The sequence below is a fragment of the Hemitrygon akajei genome, chromosome 3 (assembly GCF_048418815.1).
Source record: "Hemitrygon akajei chromosome 3, sHemAka1.3, whole genome shotgun sequence".
Taxonomy (NCBI): domain Eukaryota; kingdom Metazoa; phylum Chordata; class Chondrichthyes; order Myliobatiformes; family Dasyatidae; genus Hemitrygon; species Hemitrygon akajei.
This window is the reverse complement of record NC_133126.1, coordinates 4387123-4407587: the sequence shown is the minus strand read 5'-3', so window position 1 is coordinate 4407587 and position 20465 is coordinate 4387123. Positions and strand designations below refer to the sequence as shown.

Here is a 20465-nt window from a genome sequence, read left to right as displayed (position 1 = left end):
TTCAAGGCCAACATTGCCATAAAGGCCTGCATTCAGAAATTCTAGACTCTAGAATTCTAGAGAAAAGAGTAAGATGACAACGACAGGTAAAGTGCAATAAAAGTACAGAACCGGATTAATTACACTTAAAATGTGCATTTAAAGATGATTGAACATTAATAGTTAGAGAAACTTATTTATACAATATTGATTTCTCTAACTTCTGTAAATACCCCTCCTCCCCTTCTTACCCCATTCCTTATTTATTTGTTTACTCCCCCCCCTTTTTTTCTCTCTCTCTCTTTTTTCTCTCTCTGCCCCTCTCACAATCACTCCTTGCCTGCTCTCCATCTCCCTCTGGTGCTCCCCTCCCCCTTTCTTTCTCCCTAGGCCTCCCGTCCCATGATCCTCTTCCTTCTCCAGCTGTGTATCACTTTTGCCAATCAACTTCCTAGCTCTTAGCTTCATCCCACCCCTCCTGTCTTCTCCTGTCATTTCGGATCTCCCCCTCTCCCTCCCACCTTCAAATCTCTTGCTATCTCTTTTCAGTTAGTTCTGACGAAGGGTCTCAGCCCGAAACGTCGACTGTACTTCTTCCTATAGATGTTGCCTGGCCTACTGCAATCCACCAGCATTTTGTGTGTGTTACACAATATTATACTGTGAGGCTAAGCACAGCTCCAAAGCCATATTTAAATTTTCTGACAACGAATCAGAATATAGGAGAAATTGAAAATCTGGCTCAGTGGTGCCCCAACAGTAATCTTTTATACAGTGTCAGCAAGACCAAAGAGTTGATTTATTGACTTCTGGAGGAGGAAAGCAGAGGTCTGTGAGCCAGTCATCATTGGAGGTTCAGAGCTGGACAGGGTCAGCAATTTTAAATTCCTCGGTGTTACCATTTCAGAGGATCTGTCCTGGATCCACCATTATGAAGGAATGTACATTATGTAGCACCTCTACTTCTTCAGAAGTTTGTGACGATTCAGCTTATCATCTAAAGTTTTGACAAACCTATAGAGACACAGTGGAGAGTATACAAACTGGTTGCTTCACAGCCTGGTATTCCCTTGAACAGAAAAGACCACAAAATGTTGTAGATACAGCACAGGCCATCATGGGTAAAGCCTGCCCCACCACTGAGCCCATCTACAAGGATTGCTGTTGCAGGAAAGCAGCATTGATTATCAAGAATCCCCTCACCCAGGACATACTCCCTTCTCACCGGACAGGAGCCTCAGGACTCACACCACCAGACTCAGGAACAGTTATTTCCCCTCAACCATCAGGCTCTTCAACCAGAGAGGATAATTTCACTCAACTTCACTCACCCCATCTGAAATGTTCCCATAACCTCTGGATTCAATAATTAAAAAAAATAAGCAATACATATTGAACATGAGATGAAGAGTCCTTGAAAGTGAGTCATTATTATGCTTGGGTTTTTTTTGTTTTGTAATTGCAGTTTGTTGTCTTTTCCACATTGGTCATTTGTCTGTCTAGTTGTGAGAGGTTTTTCATTGATTCTGTTGGTTTTTTTGTATTTACTATGAATGATCGCAAGAAAATGAATCTTAGGGTGGTATATGGTGACATATCTGTACTTTGATATATGCAAAGTACTTATACTCCAAATATTTATATGTAAGTACTTAATACAATTGCCTAAGCACTAAATTGGTTCAAGGCTGTGGACTCACTTTTGGGAATGCTGCAGTTCATGTTTTATATGATGTATAAGATGATGAGAGGCATTGATCATGTGGATAGTCAGAGGTTTTTTCCCAGGGCTAAAATGGTTGCCACAAGAGGGCACAGGTTTAAGGTGCTGGAGAGTAGGTACAGAGGAGATATCGGGTAAGTTTTTTATGCAGAGAGTGGTGAGTGTGTAGAATGGGCTGCCAGCAACGGTGGTGGAGGTGAATATGATAGGGTCTTTTAAGAGACCTTTGGATAGGTACATGGAGCTTAGAAAAATAGAGGGCTATGGGTAAACCTAGTAATTTCTAAAGTAGGGACATGTTCGGCACACTTTGTAGGCCGAAGGGACTGTATTGTGCTGTAGGTTTTCTATGTTTCTCTATTTCTATTTATATGTTACTTATTTACTTTTTTTTGTTTGCATGATTTGTTCTTTTTTTTCATACATTGGGTGTTCACTGGTCTTTGTTGTGTGGGTTTCTTTGTTTCTTTGTTATTTTGTTTCTTTGCTTTGTAGCTGCCTGGAAGAAGGTTGTATACAGGATACATATGTTGATAATAAATTTTATTTTGAACTTTGATATTCCAGAGGCATACTGTGTTGTAAATGGATCTGTAATTTCCAGTAAACAGAAACACCCGGCAAAGAAACTTGGAGTGCTTGAGAAGCTAGATAATGATATCACAATAAACTTGAATAAGCACAGCTGTTTTAATAAACATTTATGTTGAAAATGAGCAACATCCTTTAAATTGTTTTGTTTTACGCCATTATTTTTCAATTATTCAGAGGGAAGTAGGTGCTCCCCCTACTATGCTGGATAACTGAGTATCAACCATACATTCAAGACAACTAACAATACAAAGTAAATTGTGATGAAATTATACATACTATTAACTATTCAAAGTTTAAAGTCATTTATTATCGAAGTACACACATGTCACCATATACAAGCCTGAAATTTACTTTTCACAATAAACACAAAGAAACATAATACAGTCAATGAAAAACAGCCCCCAATAGGTCAGGTAGTCAACCAATGTGCAAAAATCAACAAACTGCGCAAATAGAATAGAAAAAAAGAAATAATAATAATAAAGGAGGCGGAGCAAAATTAAGGTGGCACTAGATAGATAGATAGATAGATAGATAGATAGATAGATACTTTATTCATCCCCATGGGGAAATTCAACTTTTTTCCAATGTCCCATACACTTGTTGTAGCAAAACTAATTACATACAATACTTAACTCAGTTAAAGCCTATTGTAAAGCCTAATGGCATTGGGGAGTATTGACCTCTTCATCCTGTCTGAGGAGCATTGCATCGATAGTAACCTGTCGCTGAAACTGCTTCTCTGTCTCTGGATGGTGCTATGTAGAGGATGTTCAGAGTTATCCATAATTGACCGTAGCCTACTCAGCGCCCTTCGCTCAGCTACCGATGTTAAACTCTCCAGTACTTTGCCCACAACAGAGCCCGCCTTCCTTACCAGCTTATTAAGACGTGAGGCGTCCCTCTTCTTAATGCTTCCTCCCCAACATGCCACCACAAAGAAGAGGGCGCTCTCCACAACTGACCTATAGAACATCTTCAGCACCTCACTACAGACATTGAATGACGCCAACCTTCTAAGGAAGTACAGTCGACTCTGTGCCTTCCTGCACAAGGCATCTGTGTTGGCAGTCCAGTCTAGCTTTTCGTCTAACTGTACTCCCAGATACTTGTAGGTCTTAACCTGCTCCACACATTCTCCATTAATGATCACTGGCTCCATATGAGGCCTAGATCTCCTAAAGTCCACCACCATCTCCTTGGTCTTGGTGATATTGAGACGCAAGTAGTTTGAGTTGCACCATATCACAAAGTCCTGTATCAGTTTCCTATACTCCTCCTCCTGTCCATTCCTGACACACCCCACTATGGCCGTGTCATCAGCGAACTTCTGCACATGGCAGGACTCCGAGTTATATTGGAAGTCTGATGTGTACAGGGTGAACAGGACCGGAGAGAGTACGGTTCCCTGCGACGCTCCTGTGCTGCTGACCACTGTGTCAGACCTACAGTCTCCCAACCGCACACACTGAGGTCTATCTGTCAAGTAGTCCACTATCCAATCCACCATGTGAGAGTCTACTCCCATCTCCGTTAGTTTGTGCCTTAAGATCTTGGGCTGGATGGTGTTAAAGGCACTAGAGAAGTCAAGGAATGTAATCCTCACAGCACCACTGACCCCATCTAGGTGAGAGAGTGATTTGTGCAGCAAATACGTGATAGCATCCTCCACTCCCACCTTCTCCTTATACGCAAACTGAAGAGGATCCTGGGCGTGCCTGGTTTGTGGCCTCAGATTCTGTATTATCAGCCGCTCCATGGTCTTCGTCACGTGCGACGTCAAGGCAACAGGTCTGAAGTCATTCAACTCCTTTGGTTGTGGTTTCTTCGGTACCGGGACAATACAGGATGCTTTCCACTGTCTGGGTACTCTTCTCTGCTCCAGGCTCATGTTGAAGATGCGCTGTAGTGGTTCTCCCAGCTCAGTCGCACAGGCCCTCAGTAATCGTGGGGAAACTCCATCCGGTCCAGCCGCCTTGCTGGTACAGATCTTCCTCAGTTGACCTTCCACCTGTGCAGCCGTAATCCTGGGCGTGGGCAAGGTCTCCTGTGAGTGGCTATTTTCCTGTGAGGGAAGTAAGCCTGGTGTGGATTTCTGCGGTGAGGATGAGATTGAGCTGTCGAACCTGTTGAAGAAGTTGTTCAGCTTGTTCGCTTTCTCCACATCTCCACTTATGTTCGCCCCCCGCTTTGCACCGCATCCGGTGATGATCTTCATCAGCAACTCCTTTGCGTGCATCTTCGGAAACAACTTTATTTCTATCTTTGATATCTCTTTTTTTCCTTTTCGGGACACAGCTGAGAAGACAAGCACACTTTCAGGGTTCCAGGATTTCATGGCTCTGGAAATGTGCTGATTCTAGGCCAGTGCCCCTAACTGAAGCATCGCAGCAGAACGTAGAACACCGGGAGTAGTGGGCTGAGTGCCCGGAGAGCTGTGCCTTTTTGGTGCCAACTCTCCTAGCACTGAGCTTAGAAAGAGCAACACAACAGACTTCTAACATCATAAATCAGCTAGTTGTTTGTTATGTCTCCCCTCTCGATGTGAAACAGGGATACCTCTTTTACCCTTATTAGGGAGAGAGAGAGAGTGTGGTATGTAAAATTATCAGGTGAACATGTAGTTTTTGGGTACTACGACTCTGTGTCTTTAACGATGCTTTGCTGCATGCTTGAGTGCTTGATGGAGGGTGCTGATGCCTTTGTGCTGGGGACTGGGGGGATCATTACCTTGATGCTGCTTGTGAGTGGGAGGGGGAGTTGGGGGGTTCTTTGGGCTTCTAACATTTTAACTGTCATTCATTCTTTGGGGCACTCCTCTATTTTCATGGATGTCTGCAAAGAAAAAGAATTTCAGAATGTATGTTGTATACATTTCTCTGACATTAAATGCACCTATTGAAACCTAATGAAACCTATTGAAATAAATAGAAAACAAGAGATGAAGAGTGCTTGAAAGTGAGTCTACTGGTTGTGGAAACAGTTCAGAGTTGGGGTAGGTGGACCTATTTTAGTAACTTATTTGTGTAATATTTTGTTTTAAAATGGTGCTATAAAGATTGTGAACCTTTCAGAATTTTCTCTGTTTCTACATAAATATGACCTAAAATGTGATCAGATCTTCATGTTTAAGTTCTAAAACTAGATAAAGAAAACCCAATTGAATAAATAACACAACAAGAAATATATTTGTTCATTTATTTATGGAGAAAAATTATCCAGTATTACATACATTTGTTGGAATAAGTATACTTTGATTTTAGTAACTGTTGTGACTTCTTTGTATTTCCGGTAACTGTTGATATCTCCTGCACATTGGCTTGGAGGACTCTTAGGCCATTCCTCCAAACAAAACTGCTTTAATTCATCAATATTTCTGGGACACCTTGCATGATTAGCCCTCTTCAGGTCATGCCACAGCACCTCAATTGGATTAAGGTCTGGACTCTGATTTGGTCATTCCAAAACACAAATTTTCTTCTTTTTATACAATTCTGTTGTTGATTTACAGTTGTGTTGTGGATCATTGTTTTGTTGCATCAATCAACTTCTATTAAGCTTCAGCTCATGGACCACTACCTTGACATTCTCCAGTAAAATATCTTGACACAATTTTGAATTTATTGTTTTCTCAATAATTCCAAGCTGTCCAGGCCCTGAGGAGGCAAAGCAACCCCAAACCATGATGTTCCTTCCACTATGCTTCACAGAAATGTTTTTGTAGTCTTTTCCAACTTCATGCATCTCTAGAACTCTTCTACTAAGGTCCTCTGAAAGTTGTGTTGATCGAGGCATGGTGCTCATAAAGACATCTTTTCTTGAGGGGCACAGGCTCTGACTTTGTCTTTTTTATAGGGCGGGGCACCTCTACAACCCACACCTCCAATCTAATTTCATTGATTGGAACACATGACTCCAAATAGATTTTGTAGAAGGCATTACCCCAAAGGTTAACATATTTTTTTGAACCTAGACTGTGATTGTTTAAAAAGTGTACTCAGTAATGACAAGAAGTAGTACAATTGTTTGCATTTTATTAGCTTAGGCAGATTGCGTTAGTCTATTATTGTGACGTACATAAAGATCAGACTTCATTTTATGAGTAACTGATGCAGAAAACAGTTAATTGCAAAGGGTTCACAAAATTTTTCTTGCAACTGTATGTGCTGTGTGTGATATGTGATTTGCAGGTACACTGTGGTCTGGAGGAACATTGTTCCATTTAGTTGTACAGTCTATACTGTATGTACAGTCAGGTGACAATAAACTTGAACTTGCCTGAGATGCAATTCAATATGATCAAGTCTCGCCCTTTGCCACCAGACACTTTCCTGCATTCCCTGCAAATCCTTTGAGTCCTTTAACATTCAAATATCTATCAATTAGTCCTTCAAATAGAGTTCCAGATTCAATACCCTACGGGTGAAGACTTCCTTCTCATCTCAGTCCTGAATCTCTGACCTCCTATTTTGAACCCATGATCCCTTACTCTGGACATTCCAGCAGTGAAAACAGCATCCCAACACAACCTGTCAGACTGAGTAAGCACTTTGTACACTTCAATGAATTTGGAAGATGGAAAGATTATCTGAAGAAGTATAGACCCAATCTACACAATCACTGCTCACAGGACAAACCCCTATTTCTTGGAATCAAACTGGTACACTTTCATTTTATTTCTTTTACTTCATTTCTTAAGTAAACCTATACACAATATTCTATGACCTATAGACTTAATTTGAAGAACTCTTTATGGCTCATGTTCTTAGTTTTTTGAACAATTTGTCTTTTGCACATTACTTGTATCTCAATCTTTAAGGATAGATTGTTCATAAATTCTATAATGCTTTCATTTTCCCATAAATGCCTGAAAGTAAATGCATCTCAAGGGAGTATATGCTAACATATGCAGGTACATACCTTGGTAATAAATTTAATTTGAATGTTGAACTATTCTAATCCTCAGTTTGAGAAGACTAGAATATAAAAGCAAGGATGTAATGCCGAGGGTTTATAAGTCATTGGTCATCAAGTATTGTGAGCAATTTAGGAAAGCACTGGCATTGAAGAGTAGCCAGAGAAGGTTCACGAGAATGATTCTGGGAAAGAAAGGGTTACCATGAGGAGAGTTTGATGACTCTGGGTCTCTACTCACAGGAGTTTAGAAGAATGAGGGGGATCTTATTGAAACCTATCGAATATTGAAAGTCTTAGATAGTGTGTGGAGAGATGTGGAGAGGATATTTCCTATTGTGGGAGAGTCTAGGGCAAGAGGGCAGAACCTCTGAACAGAGGGGTGCTCATTTAGAACAGAAATGAGGAAAAAAATTCTTTAGGCAGAGATTGGTGAATCTGTGGAATTCATTGCTAAGTGATTGGGTATATTTAAAGTGATGGTTGATAGGTTCTTGATTAGTTTGGGTGTCAAAGGTTACGGCATGAAGGCAGGAGAATGGAGTTAAGAGGGATAATAAATCAACTATGGTGGAATGGCAGAGCAGACGATGGGCCAAATGGCCTAATTCTGGTCCTATGTTCTATGGTCTTATTCCAGGTATTATTTCATCAAGACAATAGGAATTCAATGTGATGCATTAAAATCCTCCAGCAATAAAGGTCAATACTCAGTGCATGATGAACTTGCTCATATTCTTGGAGAGATGTCTAGTCTATACATTTTGTAACTAGTTGTTGGTCACCATTCAAACACATTGCCTTTTGTCTCCCTTCTAGATTCTTGCAATTGCACCAGCAAATGAATGTCACAAATCCTAGGAAAGCAAAAAGCAAGAAGTGCAAATGTATCAGATGAACAAATAAGGACAAGATTGGAATGTTTCATTGTCCAAACGATACAAAAACAACAAGACAACTTTTATGCCTGTCTTACATTTTATTGCTTTGAGAAGTAAGAAACAATAAATATTTATAATATTGTTATCAAGCAAAGAAATAATCCTTACATAGAACAACAGTACATTGTCATCCTGCCATCAAGGACATAAATACAGAAAGGTACCAGCAAAAGGCCAGCAATACCCTACTCGTGGTCTGTTTGTCCCACTCCCATGAGGGAGGAAACTATGTAGTATCCGCACCAGGACCACCAGACTCAAAAACAGTTATTTTCCCTACGCAGTGAGGCTGATCAACATCTCCACCACTAACCCACCCACCACACCCCCAACCACCACTACTTTATCATTTCCTTTCAGAGTCACCTTATGTACAGACACTCCTGTGCCTCGTGTCACTTTATGGACATACAGTCAATGTATACAAGCTATCTTTTGTATTTAGATATATTAATCGTGCTTCTTTTAATTACTGCGTTTTAAAATCTTATAGTGTTTTTTTCTGTTACATCAGACCTGGAGTAACAATTATTTCATTCTTTACACTTGTGTACTGGAATTGACATTCAACAAACTTGAAATTGAACAATAATGTTCAGCATAGTTCCAATATAGCCTTGTATTCTACTGAGTAGGTATTTTCAAGAAACAGAATGGTAGTCTTTTTCATCTCAATCACAAGTAGCCAAGTCCAAAAACTCAAAATCTACATTTCATGACTAACATGGGCAAAAGGAAAATTTGAAACTATGTGATTAAATATTACAGAACCAATGAAACAGATGAATATTTCATATTACATAACAGGAAAATAATGTACATACATGAAATAACATTTTTAAAACTTTCCTTTGAGTAATGATACAGAAATAAAAACAGATCAGCGGCAATCTAGGAGAGTGTCATGCATCTTCCAATTGTTATTTTAACACTCCAATATCAGAGTCCTTGAAAGACTGATAGAAAGCTGACACAGCTGTGAGCAAACTAATTATGTAAACTAAGTGCACCAAAAGGCAAAATATTGTGTTTTTTGTGTTAGTACATAGCTAGTGCACTGAGAATGAATCCAGAGGTTGTAGTATTTTCTTTGTGCGAGATGTGAGAACTCTCGGAGACCTCAGTCTCCGTGGTAACTACATCTGTGTGATGTGCATCGAGCTGCAGCTCCTTCGACACCTTGTTAAGGAACCAGAGTGCAGCAGGGTGACCCTCGGCTTATTCAGGAAACTGAGGTGGTGATAGATAGAAGCTACAGGGAGGTAGTCAGCCCAAGCTGCAGGAGGCAGGTACCTGGGTGACGGTCAGGAGTGGGAAAGGAAATAAGCAGAGCACCCCTGTGTCCATACCACTCAATAGTAAGTATACCACTTTGGACAAGGTTGTGGGGGCGGACCTACAAGGGGGAAGCTGCAGCTGCCAAGTCCCTGGCACTGAGTCTGGCTCAGAGGGAAGAGGAGAGAAGAGGAGTGCAGTCATGATTGGGGATTCCGTAGTTAGAGGAGCAAAAAGTAGATTTTATGGACATAAAGGGGACACCTTGACGGCGTGTTGCCTCCCAGGTGCCAGGGTCAAAGATGTCTCAGATCAGATCCACAGTATTCTAAAGGGGAAGGGTGAACAGTTGGACATATTGGTGTCAACAATAGGTAGGAAATGGGAGGAGATCCTGGAGAGATAATATGGGGAGTTAGGTAGAAAGCTGAAAGGCAGGCCATCCAGGTAGTAATCTCTGGATTTCTGCTATGCCACATACCAGTAAGAGTGGGATGATTTGCTAGGTGAATGGGTGACTGAAGAATTGGTGCAAGGGACAGGATTTCAAATTTCTGGATCATTGGGATCTCTTCTGGGGAAGGTATGACCTGTACAAGAAGGATAGGTTACTCATGAACCTGAGGGGGACCAATATTCTTGCAGGCAGGTTTGCTAGAGCTGTTGAGGAGGGTTTAATTTGGCAGGGGGAAGGGAACTGGAGTGATAGGGCTGAGGATGAAGCAGTTGGTATACAATTAGACGTGGTGTGTAGTGAGACTGTGAGGAAGAAAAAGCAGATAACAGGGCAAAATTGCAGTCAGTAGAATGGATTAAAGTGTAACAGGGGACCAAAATCAAAAAAAAGTGATCAATACAGGAATGAAAGTGTTATATTTGAATGCACGCAGTGTAGGGAATAAGGTAGATGATCTTGTATCATAGTTAGTGATTGGCAAGTACGATGTTGTGGGCACCTGAGTTCTAGCTGAAATAAAATTATGGTTGCGAGTTTAGCATCTCAGGAAATACATTGTATCAAAAGGACAAGCAGGTAGGCAGAGAGAGAGGCTTGGCTGTGTTGGTAAAAAAAAATCAAATCCTTAGAAAGAGGTGACGTATGATCAGAAAATATAGAATCCTTGTGGGTAGAGTGAAGAAACTGCAAAGGTAAAAAAAACCCTAATGGACACTGAAGGGTAAAAAGACCCTAATTGACACTAAAGAGTAAAAATACCCTAATGGACAATGAAAGGGTAAAAAGACACTAATTGACACTGAAAGGGTAAAAATACCTTAATGGACACTGAAGGGTAAACAGACCCTAATGGACACTGAAGGGTAAACAGACCTTAATGGCACTGAAAGGGTAAAAAGACCCTAATGGACACTGAAGGGTAAAAAGACCCATTGAAAGGGTAAACAGAACCTAATGGCACTGAAAGGGTAAAGAGACCCTAATGGACACTGAAATGGTAAACAGACCCTAATGGACACAGAAGGGTAAAAAGACCATATTGGACACTGAAAGGGTAAATAGACCGTAATGGACACTAAAAGGGTAAATAGCCCCTAATAGCACTGAAAGGGTAAAAAGACCCTAATTGACACGGAAGGGTAAAAAGACTCTAATGGACACTGAAGGGTAAACAGACCCATTGAAAGGATAAACAGACCCTAATTGCAATGAAAGGGTAAAAAAAAACTCATAGACACTGAAAGGATAAAAAGACCCCAATGGACATGGAAGGGTAAAAAGATCCTAATGGACACTGAAGGGTAAACAGACCCTAATTACACTGAAAGTGTAAAAAGACCCTCATAGACACTGAAAGGTTAAAAATACCCTAATGGACATTGAAAGGGTTAAAAGACCCTACTGGACATTGCAAGGGTAAACAGACCCTAATTGCACTGAAACTGTAGAAAGACCCTAATGTACATTGAAACAGTAAAAAGACCTTGATGGCCTAATGGACACTGAAGGGTAAAAAGATCCTAATGGACACTGAAGGGTAAACAGACCCTAATTGCACTGAAAGGGTAAAAAGACCCTCATAGACACTGAAAGAGTAAAAATACCCTAATGGACATTGAAAGGGTAAAAAGACCCTACTGGACACTGAGGTGTAAAAAGACCCTAATGGATACTGAAGGGTAAAAATATCCTAATGGACAATGAAGGGTAAAAAGACCCCAATGGACAGTGCAAGGGTAAACAGACCCTAATGGACACTGAAGGGTAAGAAGACCCTAATGGGCACGGAAGGGTACAAAGACCATATTGGACACTGAAAGGGTAAATAGACCCTAATGGTCACTAGAGGGTAAAAAGACCCTAATGAACACTGAAGGGTAAACAGACCGTAATGGCACTGAAAGGGTAAAAATACCCTAATGGACACTAAAAGGGTAAATAGCCCCTAATGGCACTGAAAGGGTAAAAAGACCCTAATTGACACGGAAGGGTAAAAAGACCCTAATTGACACTAAAGAGTAAAAATACCCTAATGGACAATGAAAGGGTAAAAAGACACTAATTGACACTGAAAGGGTAAAAATACCTTAATGGACACTGAAGGGTAAACAGACCCTAATGGACACTGAAGGGTAAACAGACCTTAATGACACTGAAAGGGTAAAAAGACCCTAATGGACACTGAAATGGTAAACAGACCCTTATGGACACGGAAGGGTAAAAAGACCATATTGGACACTGAAGGGTAAACAGACCCATTGAAAGGATAAACAGACCCTAATTGCAATGAAAGGGTAAAAGAAACCCTCATAGACACTGAAAGGATAAAAAGACCCCAATGGACACGGAAGGGTAAAAAGACCCTAATGGACACTGAAGGGTAAACAGACCCTAATTACACTGAAAGTGTAAAAAGACCCTCATAGACACTGAAAGGGTAAAAATACCCTAATGGACATTGAAAGGGTTAAAAGACCCTACTGGACATTGCAAGGGTAAACAGACCCTAATTGCACTGAAACTGTAGAAAGACCCTAATGTACATTGAAACAGTAAAAATACCTTGATGGCCTAATGGACACTGAAGGGTAAAAAGATCCTAATGGACACTGAAGGGTAAACAGACCCTAATTGCACTGAAAGGGTAAAAAGACCCTCATAGACACTGAAAGAGTAAAAATACCCTAATGGACATTGAAAGGGTAAAAAGACCCTACTGGACACTGAGGTGTAAAAAGACCCTAATGGATACTGAAGGGTAAAAATATCCTAATGGACAATGAAGGGTAAAAAGACCCCAATGGACAGTGCAAGGGTAAACAGACCCTAATGGACACTGAAGGGTAAGAAGACCCTAATGGGCACGGAAGGGTACAAAGACCATATTGGACACTGAAAGGGTAAATAGACCCTAATGGTCACTAGAGGGTAAAAAGACCCTAATGAACACTGAAGGGTAAACAGACCGTAATGGCACTGAAAGGGTAAAAATACCCTAATGGACACTAAAAGGGTAAATAGCCCCTAATGGCACTGAAAGGGTAAAAAGACCCTAATTGACACGGAAGGGTAAAAAGACCCTAATTGACACTAAAGAGTAAAAATACCCTAATGGACAATGAAAGGGTAAAAAGACACTAATTGACACTGAAAGGGTAAAAATACCTTAATGGACACTGAAGGGTAAACAGACCCTAATGGACACTGAAGGGTAAACAGACCTTAATGACACTGAAAGGGTAAAAAGACCCTAATGGACACTGAAATGGTAAACAGACCCTTATGGACACGGAAGGGTAAAAAGACCATATTGGACACTGAAGGGTAAACAGACCCATTGAAAGGATAAACAGACCCTAATTGCAATGAAAGGGTAAAAGAAACCCTCATAGACACTGAAAGGATAAAAAGACCCCAATGGACACGGAAGGGTAAAAAGACCCTAATGGACACTGAAGGGTAAACAGACCCTAATTACACTGAAAGTGTAAAAAGACCCTCATAGACACTGAAAGGGTAAAAATACCCTAATGGACATTGAAAGGGTTAAAAGACCCTACTGGACATTGCAAGGGTAAACAGACCCTAATTGCACTGAAACTGTAGAAAGACCCTAATGTACATTGAAACAGTAAAAATACCTTGATGGCCTAATGGACACTGAAGGGTAAAAAGACCCCAATAGACACTGAAGGATAAAAAGATCCTCAAGGACACTGAAGGGTAAAAAGATCCTAATGGACACTGAAGGGTAAACAGACCCTAATTGCACTGAAAGGGTAAAAAGACCCTCATAGACACTGAAAGAGTAAAAATACCCTAATGGACATTGAAAGGGTAAAAAGACCCTACTGGACACTGAAGTGTAAAAAGACCCTAACGGACATTGCATGAAAAGATATGTTAAGAAAATTGGGTGATTCACAAGAGGCTAACAGTTGGAATAAAGGTTGTCTGCCGGTGACAAGTTGTGTTCCACAGGGGTCAATTTTGGGACCCTTCTTTTCACATTATATTTCAGTGATTTGGATAATGAATTTGATAGCTTGTGGCCAAGTTTGTGGATGATACAAAGATAGGTGGAGGGGTAGTTAGTCTTGAGGGAGCAGGGTGTTTGCAAAAGGACTTTAACAGATTGTGGAAATGGGCAAAGAAATAGTAGATGGAATATAACATAGGGAAGTGCATGGTCATGCACTTTGGCAAAAAGAATAAAGGCAAAAAGCTATTTTCTAAATAAGGAGGAAATTCAAAAATCAGAAGTGCAAAGGCACTTGGGATTACTCATGCATGTTATGTTTCCCTAAAGGTTAACTTGCAGATTGAATCGGTGGTAAGGAAAGCAAATGCAATGTTAGAGAGGACCAGAATACAAAAACAAGGGTGTAATGCTGAGGTTATACAAGGCGTTGATCAGACTGCACTTGGGGTGTTGTGAACAGTTAAGGGCCGTTATCTAAGATGTATTGGCATTGGAGAGCGACCAGAGGACATTAATGAGAAGGATCCCAGGAACGAAAGGGTTAACATACAAGGAACATTTGATGACTTTGGGCCTATACTCACTGGAGTTGAGAAGGACAGGGGATCCTTTTGAAATATATCAAATAGTGAAAGGCCTAGATAGAGTGGATGTGGAGAGGATTTTTCTTATAGCAGGGGAGTCTTGGACCAGAGGGCACAACCTCAGAACTGAGGGATGTCTATTTACAACAGAGATGAGGAACATTCCTTTAGCCAAGGAGTGGTGAAGCTGTGGAATTCATTGCCACAGACAGCTGTGCAGACTGTCATTGTGTGTATTTAAAGCGGAGATTGATAGATTCTTGATTAGATAGGGCACCAAAGGTTACGGGGAGAGGGCAGGTGAATGGAATTAAGAGGGATAATAAACAAGCCATGATGAAGCAAACTTGATGGACCAAATGTCCTAATTCTACTCATGTGTTATGGCCAAAAATAGTCATCATCATCTTCACCATTATGTGTTGTGTCATATGACATACTTTTTTAACAGAAGTGGTTTCCTATTGCCTTCTTCTGGACAGTGTCTTTACAAGATGGGTGACCCCAGCCATTATCAATACTCTTTAGAGATTGTCTGCCTAGCATCAATGGTTGCATAACGAAGACTTGTGATATGCACCAGTTGCTCATACGACCATCCACCAGCTAGTCCCATGGCTTCACGTGACCCTGATCGGAGGGGCTAAGCAGGCGCTACATCTTGTCCAAGCTTGACCTCCAGGCTAGCAGAGGGAAGGAGTGCCTTACACCTTGTTTTGGAGATGAATCTCCACCCCTCAAAAAGTAGTACCAGGTTTAAAAATGCCACTGGCTGATGACTTTGCAAAATAAGCAAATGATCTTCAAACTTTTATAAATACAATATGACATTATTGGCTTTAATTATAATTACAATTTCAGACATTTCACTTCCTGTTCAGTGTTAGGAAATTGGAATTTGTAACCTACCTCAGAAGATAGACAGCCCTTTCAATATCATTGAGCTCTTCATCAACTGTCAATCTTTCTATCTCCTCTGGAGTCTAAAAATATAAATAGATATTTAAAATGTTATTGATTTGGAACAACTGGGTGGCAATAAGAAATTATTAAAAGGATTTCATATAAAATAAACTGTAATGGAAAAGTCTCTCCAAAGGAAGCTCTGCCAACCCAGAAAACCCGTAGCCTTTGTCAAAGCTGGAGACCAATCACAGCCTCAGACCAGATCACCAGCAGGCTTACTTGGCAGGTGTACGACTGGCAACTGACAATCAATTAAAGTTACCTGACTTCATCGCATCATCATCCCTGAATCCTGACATGGTCATTCTTTTAGAAACCTCAAAGCAGATCGTCACAGATAGTGCCTTGGAAAGACCGGATCAAGGATGCATTTGAGCTCAAGAAAGCCAAGTACTATGAGCTGGTAGAACAGTGCCAGAGACGGGTGGAGGGCACGTTGTGAGATTATAGAGGTACAGGTTTTGCTGGTTGCTCACTGTGCAGAGCCTACTATCTCCTTGGCATGACAGAGGCTGCAGAGAAAAGTGCCATCAGGACCACAACATAGGCTGCTGAGTGAGCCTCTGTTGGCTATGGACCAAGACATATGACCAGTGCTGCTGGGACTCAAGCCAGGGCCTGATCAACCCTGGCTGGGTCGCTGGGCAAGTGAGGCTGATGCTGAAAGACCTGAAATACCAGATGACCCCAAGTTACATCAGTGATGATGTGTCCAAGGATGTACAATATCTCAGCATCAATATTTGTGACTGTTTTTAAAATAGAAGCTTAGATACCATTTCTGAAATTTCTGTACAATTATATGGAATTGTTACATTTTGGAACTTATTTTTCTCAATATGGAAGAAAATTAATCTGAATTGTCAAAGGTTAGCACAGCTCTGACTACCTATTTACTTATACAAGAAATTCATTGGTGTGAAGTCGTCAGGAAGGTAAATCATCATCAATTAAATATAGCAGGACCTCTGATCCACTGGTAACAATGTGCCCAAGGTTCAGAAATTTTGAATTTGCTGTTGGTACATTATCACCCACACTCCCTATGTACAGCCAGGGAGACATACTGTACAAGACATACAGGTTCCAGTCAAAGAACATGTTAATTTTTAACCTCTTAAGGTATTTATGATTGTGGTTGTATATGCATTTCACAGGACAAACATTACATAAAACCATAAGATAGAGGAGCAGAATTAGGCCATTCAGTCCATCGAGTTTGCTCTGCCATGTATCATGGCTGATTTATTATCCCTCTCAACCCCATTCTCCTGCTTTCTCCCTGTAACCTTTGACACCCTGACTAATCAAGAACCTACCAGCTTCTGCTTTAAATATACCCAATGACTTGCCCTCAACAGCCATCTGTGGCAACAAATTCCACAGATTCACCACTCTCTGGCTAAAAAAATCCTTCTCATCTCTGTTCATCCCTCCATTCTGAGGCTGTGCAATGTGGTCCTAGATTCCACCCCCCCCCCCCCCCATTCTTCCAGACGCCAGCGAGTATGGACCAGAGCTATCAAACACTCCTCATATGTTAATCCTTTCACTCCAGAATCATAAGCTGACAAGAGATAGCCAAGGACATAACTGCAGCAAATGTTCTTTTTAAAGTGTCAGATCTACAGTTGACGTATTTGTGCAGACTAGAGAGACTGAGGTGAGATGTGCTTTATGTGTAAGGATACCCAGTTTGTAAAGCACCAGAAATTCTTTCAGTGAATGATTGACATCTCTCCATCAATAATGCTACTGAATTAACATTGAAATGTGAACTGAAATTTATTCTGATCGATTTATTGGTAACATTTGTGACCGATTTCATATCTGTAGAACATGAATAAGTCTAACGTTTTACGCTCCGTAAATAAGCACGATACGGGTACTCCATATTTATAGTGTTGGTTTGCCGTTAGAATAACTAATTCGTAAACCATGCCAATTGCGACGCTGGGTTTAAATGCTTCATTTGCTGATATTTTCCCAATTCATATCACTGCCTTGTGATTACAAAATATTGGATTGAATCCCATTATCCCAGGTAGTTAAATTTCCTTCTCAAATCATTCGGAGCGCCGTCGGGTCAGGGAGCGAATGCATTGCAACTGGACCGTCCGTTATATTTGCTTATTGCAAGCGGAGCAACAATCAATAAATGCGATTTAAAATATGATCTATTATTCGCTGTCCCAGGTACGTACCTTCAGGTATCTCCGCACGGGTCTTTCAATGAAACTAAGTTCTTGTAAATCTCCCATCTGAGCGAACACATTCTCCGGGTTCAAATCCATTATTCCGTCGCCGGTAGCACAGAATGCGGCGGGGGCGGAAGGCAGAGAGGGGGGAGATAGAGGGGAGGAGGAAGAAGAGAGGGGGAGAGGGGGAGGATGGGAGAGAGAGAGAGGAGGAGAGAGGGGAGAGAGGGTGGAGAGGGGGCGAGAGGGGGAAGAGAGGAGGGAGAGAGAGGGGAGGGAGGGGAAGAGGGGGAGAGAGGGATGAGGGGACGAGAGGGGGAGCGAGGAGGAGAGGGAGGAGAAAGGGAAGAGGGGAGGGGTGGAAAGAGGTAGGGAGATGGGGAGAGGGAGGGAGGGGGACGTGAGGGAGATGGGGAAGGAGGGGGGAGGAAGGGTGAGGGGATCGGAGGGAGGAGAGAGGATGTGAGGGGGAGGGAGGCTGAAGGAGGGGTGGGAGGGTAGAAGGATGAGAGGGATCAGTACGGGATGGAGGGGAGAGGCAGAGGAGGAAGGCTCAGCGGTTCTCGGACCACACCAGCATCATCGCCTGCTGCTCTGGCCGTCCCTATCCACCTCCTCCCTCCGCCCCAACCCAACACCGATCCCGGCCCGAACTCCGCACGGCCTGCGGCAAAAATCCGTTCTCTGTGTGACACGCTGGCGAGCGGCACCGGCAGGAGGTGAAGCCGCCACCGCACGGGGACCGTCATTCGTTCCAACCCTCCGTCACCCCGGCACTAAGGCCGTCGCCAAGGAAACCAGGCGCTACGGCAAGCGGCAGCGGACAAACCACCCCCCACCCCGCACTCGTGTTCGTCCTCTCCCTGCGAGAAACGATTCAATATTGTTTCATAATAACTTTATTTATAGAGCACTTTTCATACAGATGAAGTAGTTCAATGTGCTTACAATGGGATAAAGTGCAAAAGTTCCTAGAAATGAGTGCGCTTAGCTGTGCCCATACCTCGGGCTTTTATCGGCTTAAGCTGAGAAAAAATAAAAATATAATGGTAATAATCTTATTTATAGAACTCTATTCATACAAATTATGTAGCTGAATGCGCGTACAAGGGACAAAGTAAAAACATAAAAATAAAATAAAAAATAAAAATGACCATGGAAATTAAAGATAAATGTGATTGGTTGTCTGTCATCTCTGACAATGACAGGTTTGTGCATAAACACGAGAGATTCTGCAGATGCTGGAAATCCAGAGGAACACACAGAAAATGCTGGAGGAACTCGGCTGGTCAGGCAGCATCTATGGGAAAGAATAAACAGTCGACGTTTCGGGCCGAAACACTTCCTCACGACCTTAGGTGGCTGTCTGGTCCAAGTTGCAAGCGGCACAGAGGAGGACATTAAATCTCTGCTGGATCTGGAAGTGGAGCCGTTGTTAATGAGTTCTTTCTTTGGCTGTCATGGTCAGCGATTAGTACTGCTCGGCGTCTCTCCTCCAGGTTGTTGTGAGCGGTTCTAACTAACCAAGGCTCGACAGCTCCTCCAGTCTTGTGTACTCTGATTCAGCCGCTTTGCCGCAAGCCCAGCGTGTGCAATTGTTAGCTTTCATGTATTCTTTTCGATTCCTCATGCCCAGTGAAAGCTCACCATATAGTAGCTGCTTAGGGATTCGAGAATCCTTAATGCGTAAGACAAGCTCTGCTCCCAGAAAAGATGTTAGCTAAAAGCAAGGTTAAACAAATTGGTTTTGGACTGGCGTTTAAAAGTGTTAACTGAGTCTGCATCCCTTATAGTTTCAGGTATTGAGTTCCCCAGTTTAGGAGCGTAGTTCAAAAAAACAGCTGACCTACAATTATCTTTTGAGGTATATAGTATAAATTGAAGAGACTGGTGGAAGAAAACCTGAGAACTCGAGCAGGATTATAAAACGAAAACGATTTTCTGATGTACTCCGGTCCCAGACCATCAAGAGCTTTAAAAACAAGTGAAATAGCTGTGGCATCAATTCTAAAGATACAGGAAGCCAATGCAGAGTAGTTAGGACGGCAATCATATGGTCGCTCATCCTGGTTCTACTTAAAAATCTAGCAGCGGCGTTCTGAATGAGATGAAGTTTGTCAATTGATTGCTTTAGAAGGCCAGTAAAATGTGCATTGCAGTAATGTCATTTCCTGTACACATTTGTAAGGAGAACGAAGTTATATATAGGAGCAGCTGCTGAATCTTAGAAACCAAATCGCTGCAGTAGCACGTAGGCATTTTAAAATCACTGTTACTTGCGTCAGTGCGGATCTGTCAGTGCGGCCTGCAGTTCAGTGATAACGACCGACTGCGGCCAGTTTCACTGCTAGCGAGCAGGATTATTCGGCCACGGATTCCCGATTTGTACCGGTAGCCGCAAAATCAAGTACAAGTTTGTCATTCAACTATTGACATTAATACAGCCAGATTCATGAATACAGTTCCTCCGGGGCCACGGTGTAAAACAGTCATACCCAGCACAAGACACATTTCGATAGGATAGCAGGAAACATAGCTGGAAATGTTTAAAAAAAATCTGAATCAGGTTTAGTATCACTGGCATATAGATAGATAGATACTTTATTGATCCCAAAGGAAATTAGTGTCACAGTAGCTTTACAAGTGCACAGATAAACAATTATTGGAAGAGAAGTAAGAGAGAATAAAAATTAAGTTACCTCATACAGTCTAACAGAAGGGGGTCATCACTTCCCTGGCTATAGGTTGACTCATTATAGAGCCTAATGGCCAAGGGTAAGAATGATCTCATACAGCACTCTTTGGAGCAGCACAGTTGTCTTAGTCTATTATTGAAAGTGCTCCTCTGTTCA

At 41.8% G+C, this 20465-nt stretch overlaps 1 protein-coding gene across 1 annotated transcript; it reads right to left on the bottom strand.

Moving 5' to 3' along the window:
* Nucleotides 1–7306: 7306 nt before the first annotated feature.
* LOC140724717 (serine/threonine-protein phosphatase 4 regulatory subunit 4-like) lies at nucleotides 7307–18409 on the bottom strand. The gene is made up of 3 exons (XM_073039184.1): nucleotides 17620–18409; nucleotides 15359–15432; nucleotides 7307–8067 (listed from the first exon to the last, which is right to left on the bottom strand). The coding sequence occupies exons 1-3, from the start codon at nucleotides 17707–17709 to the stop codon at nucleotides 7992–7994; spliced, it is 240 nt and encodes a 79-aa protein (XP_072895285.1). The 5' UTR covers nucleotides 17710–18409; the 3' UTR covers nucleotides 7307–7991.
* Nucleotides 18410–20465: the final 2056 nt, after the last annotated feature.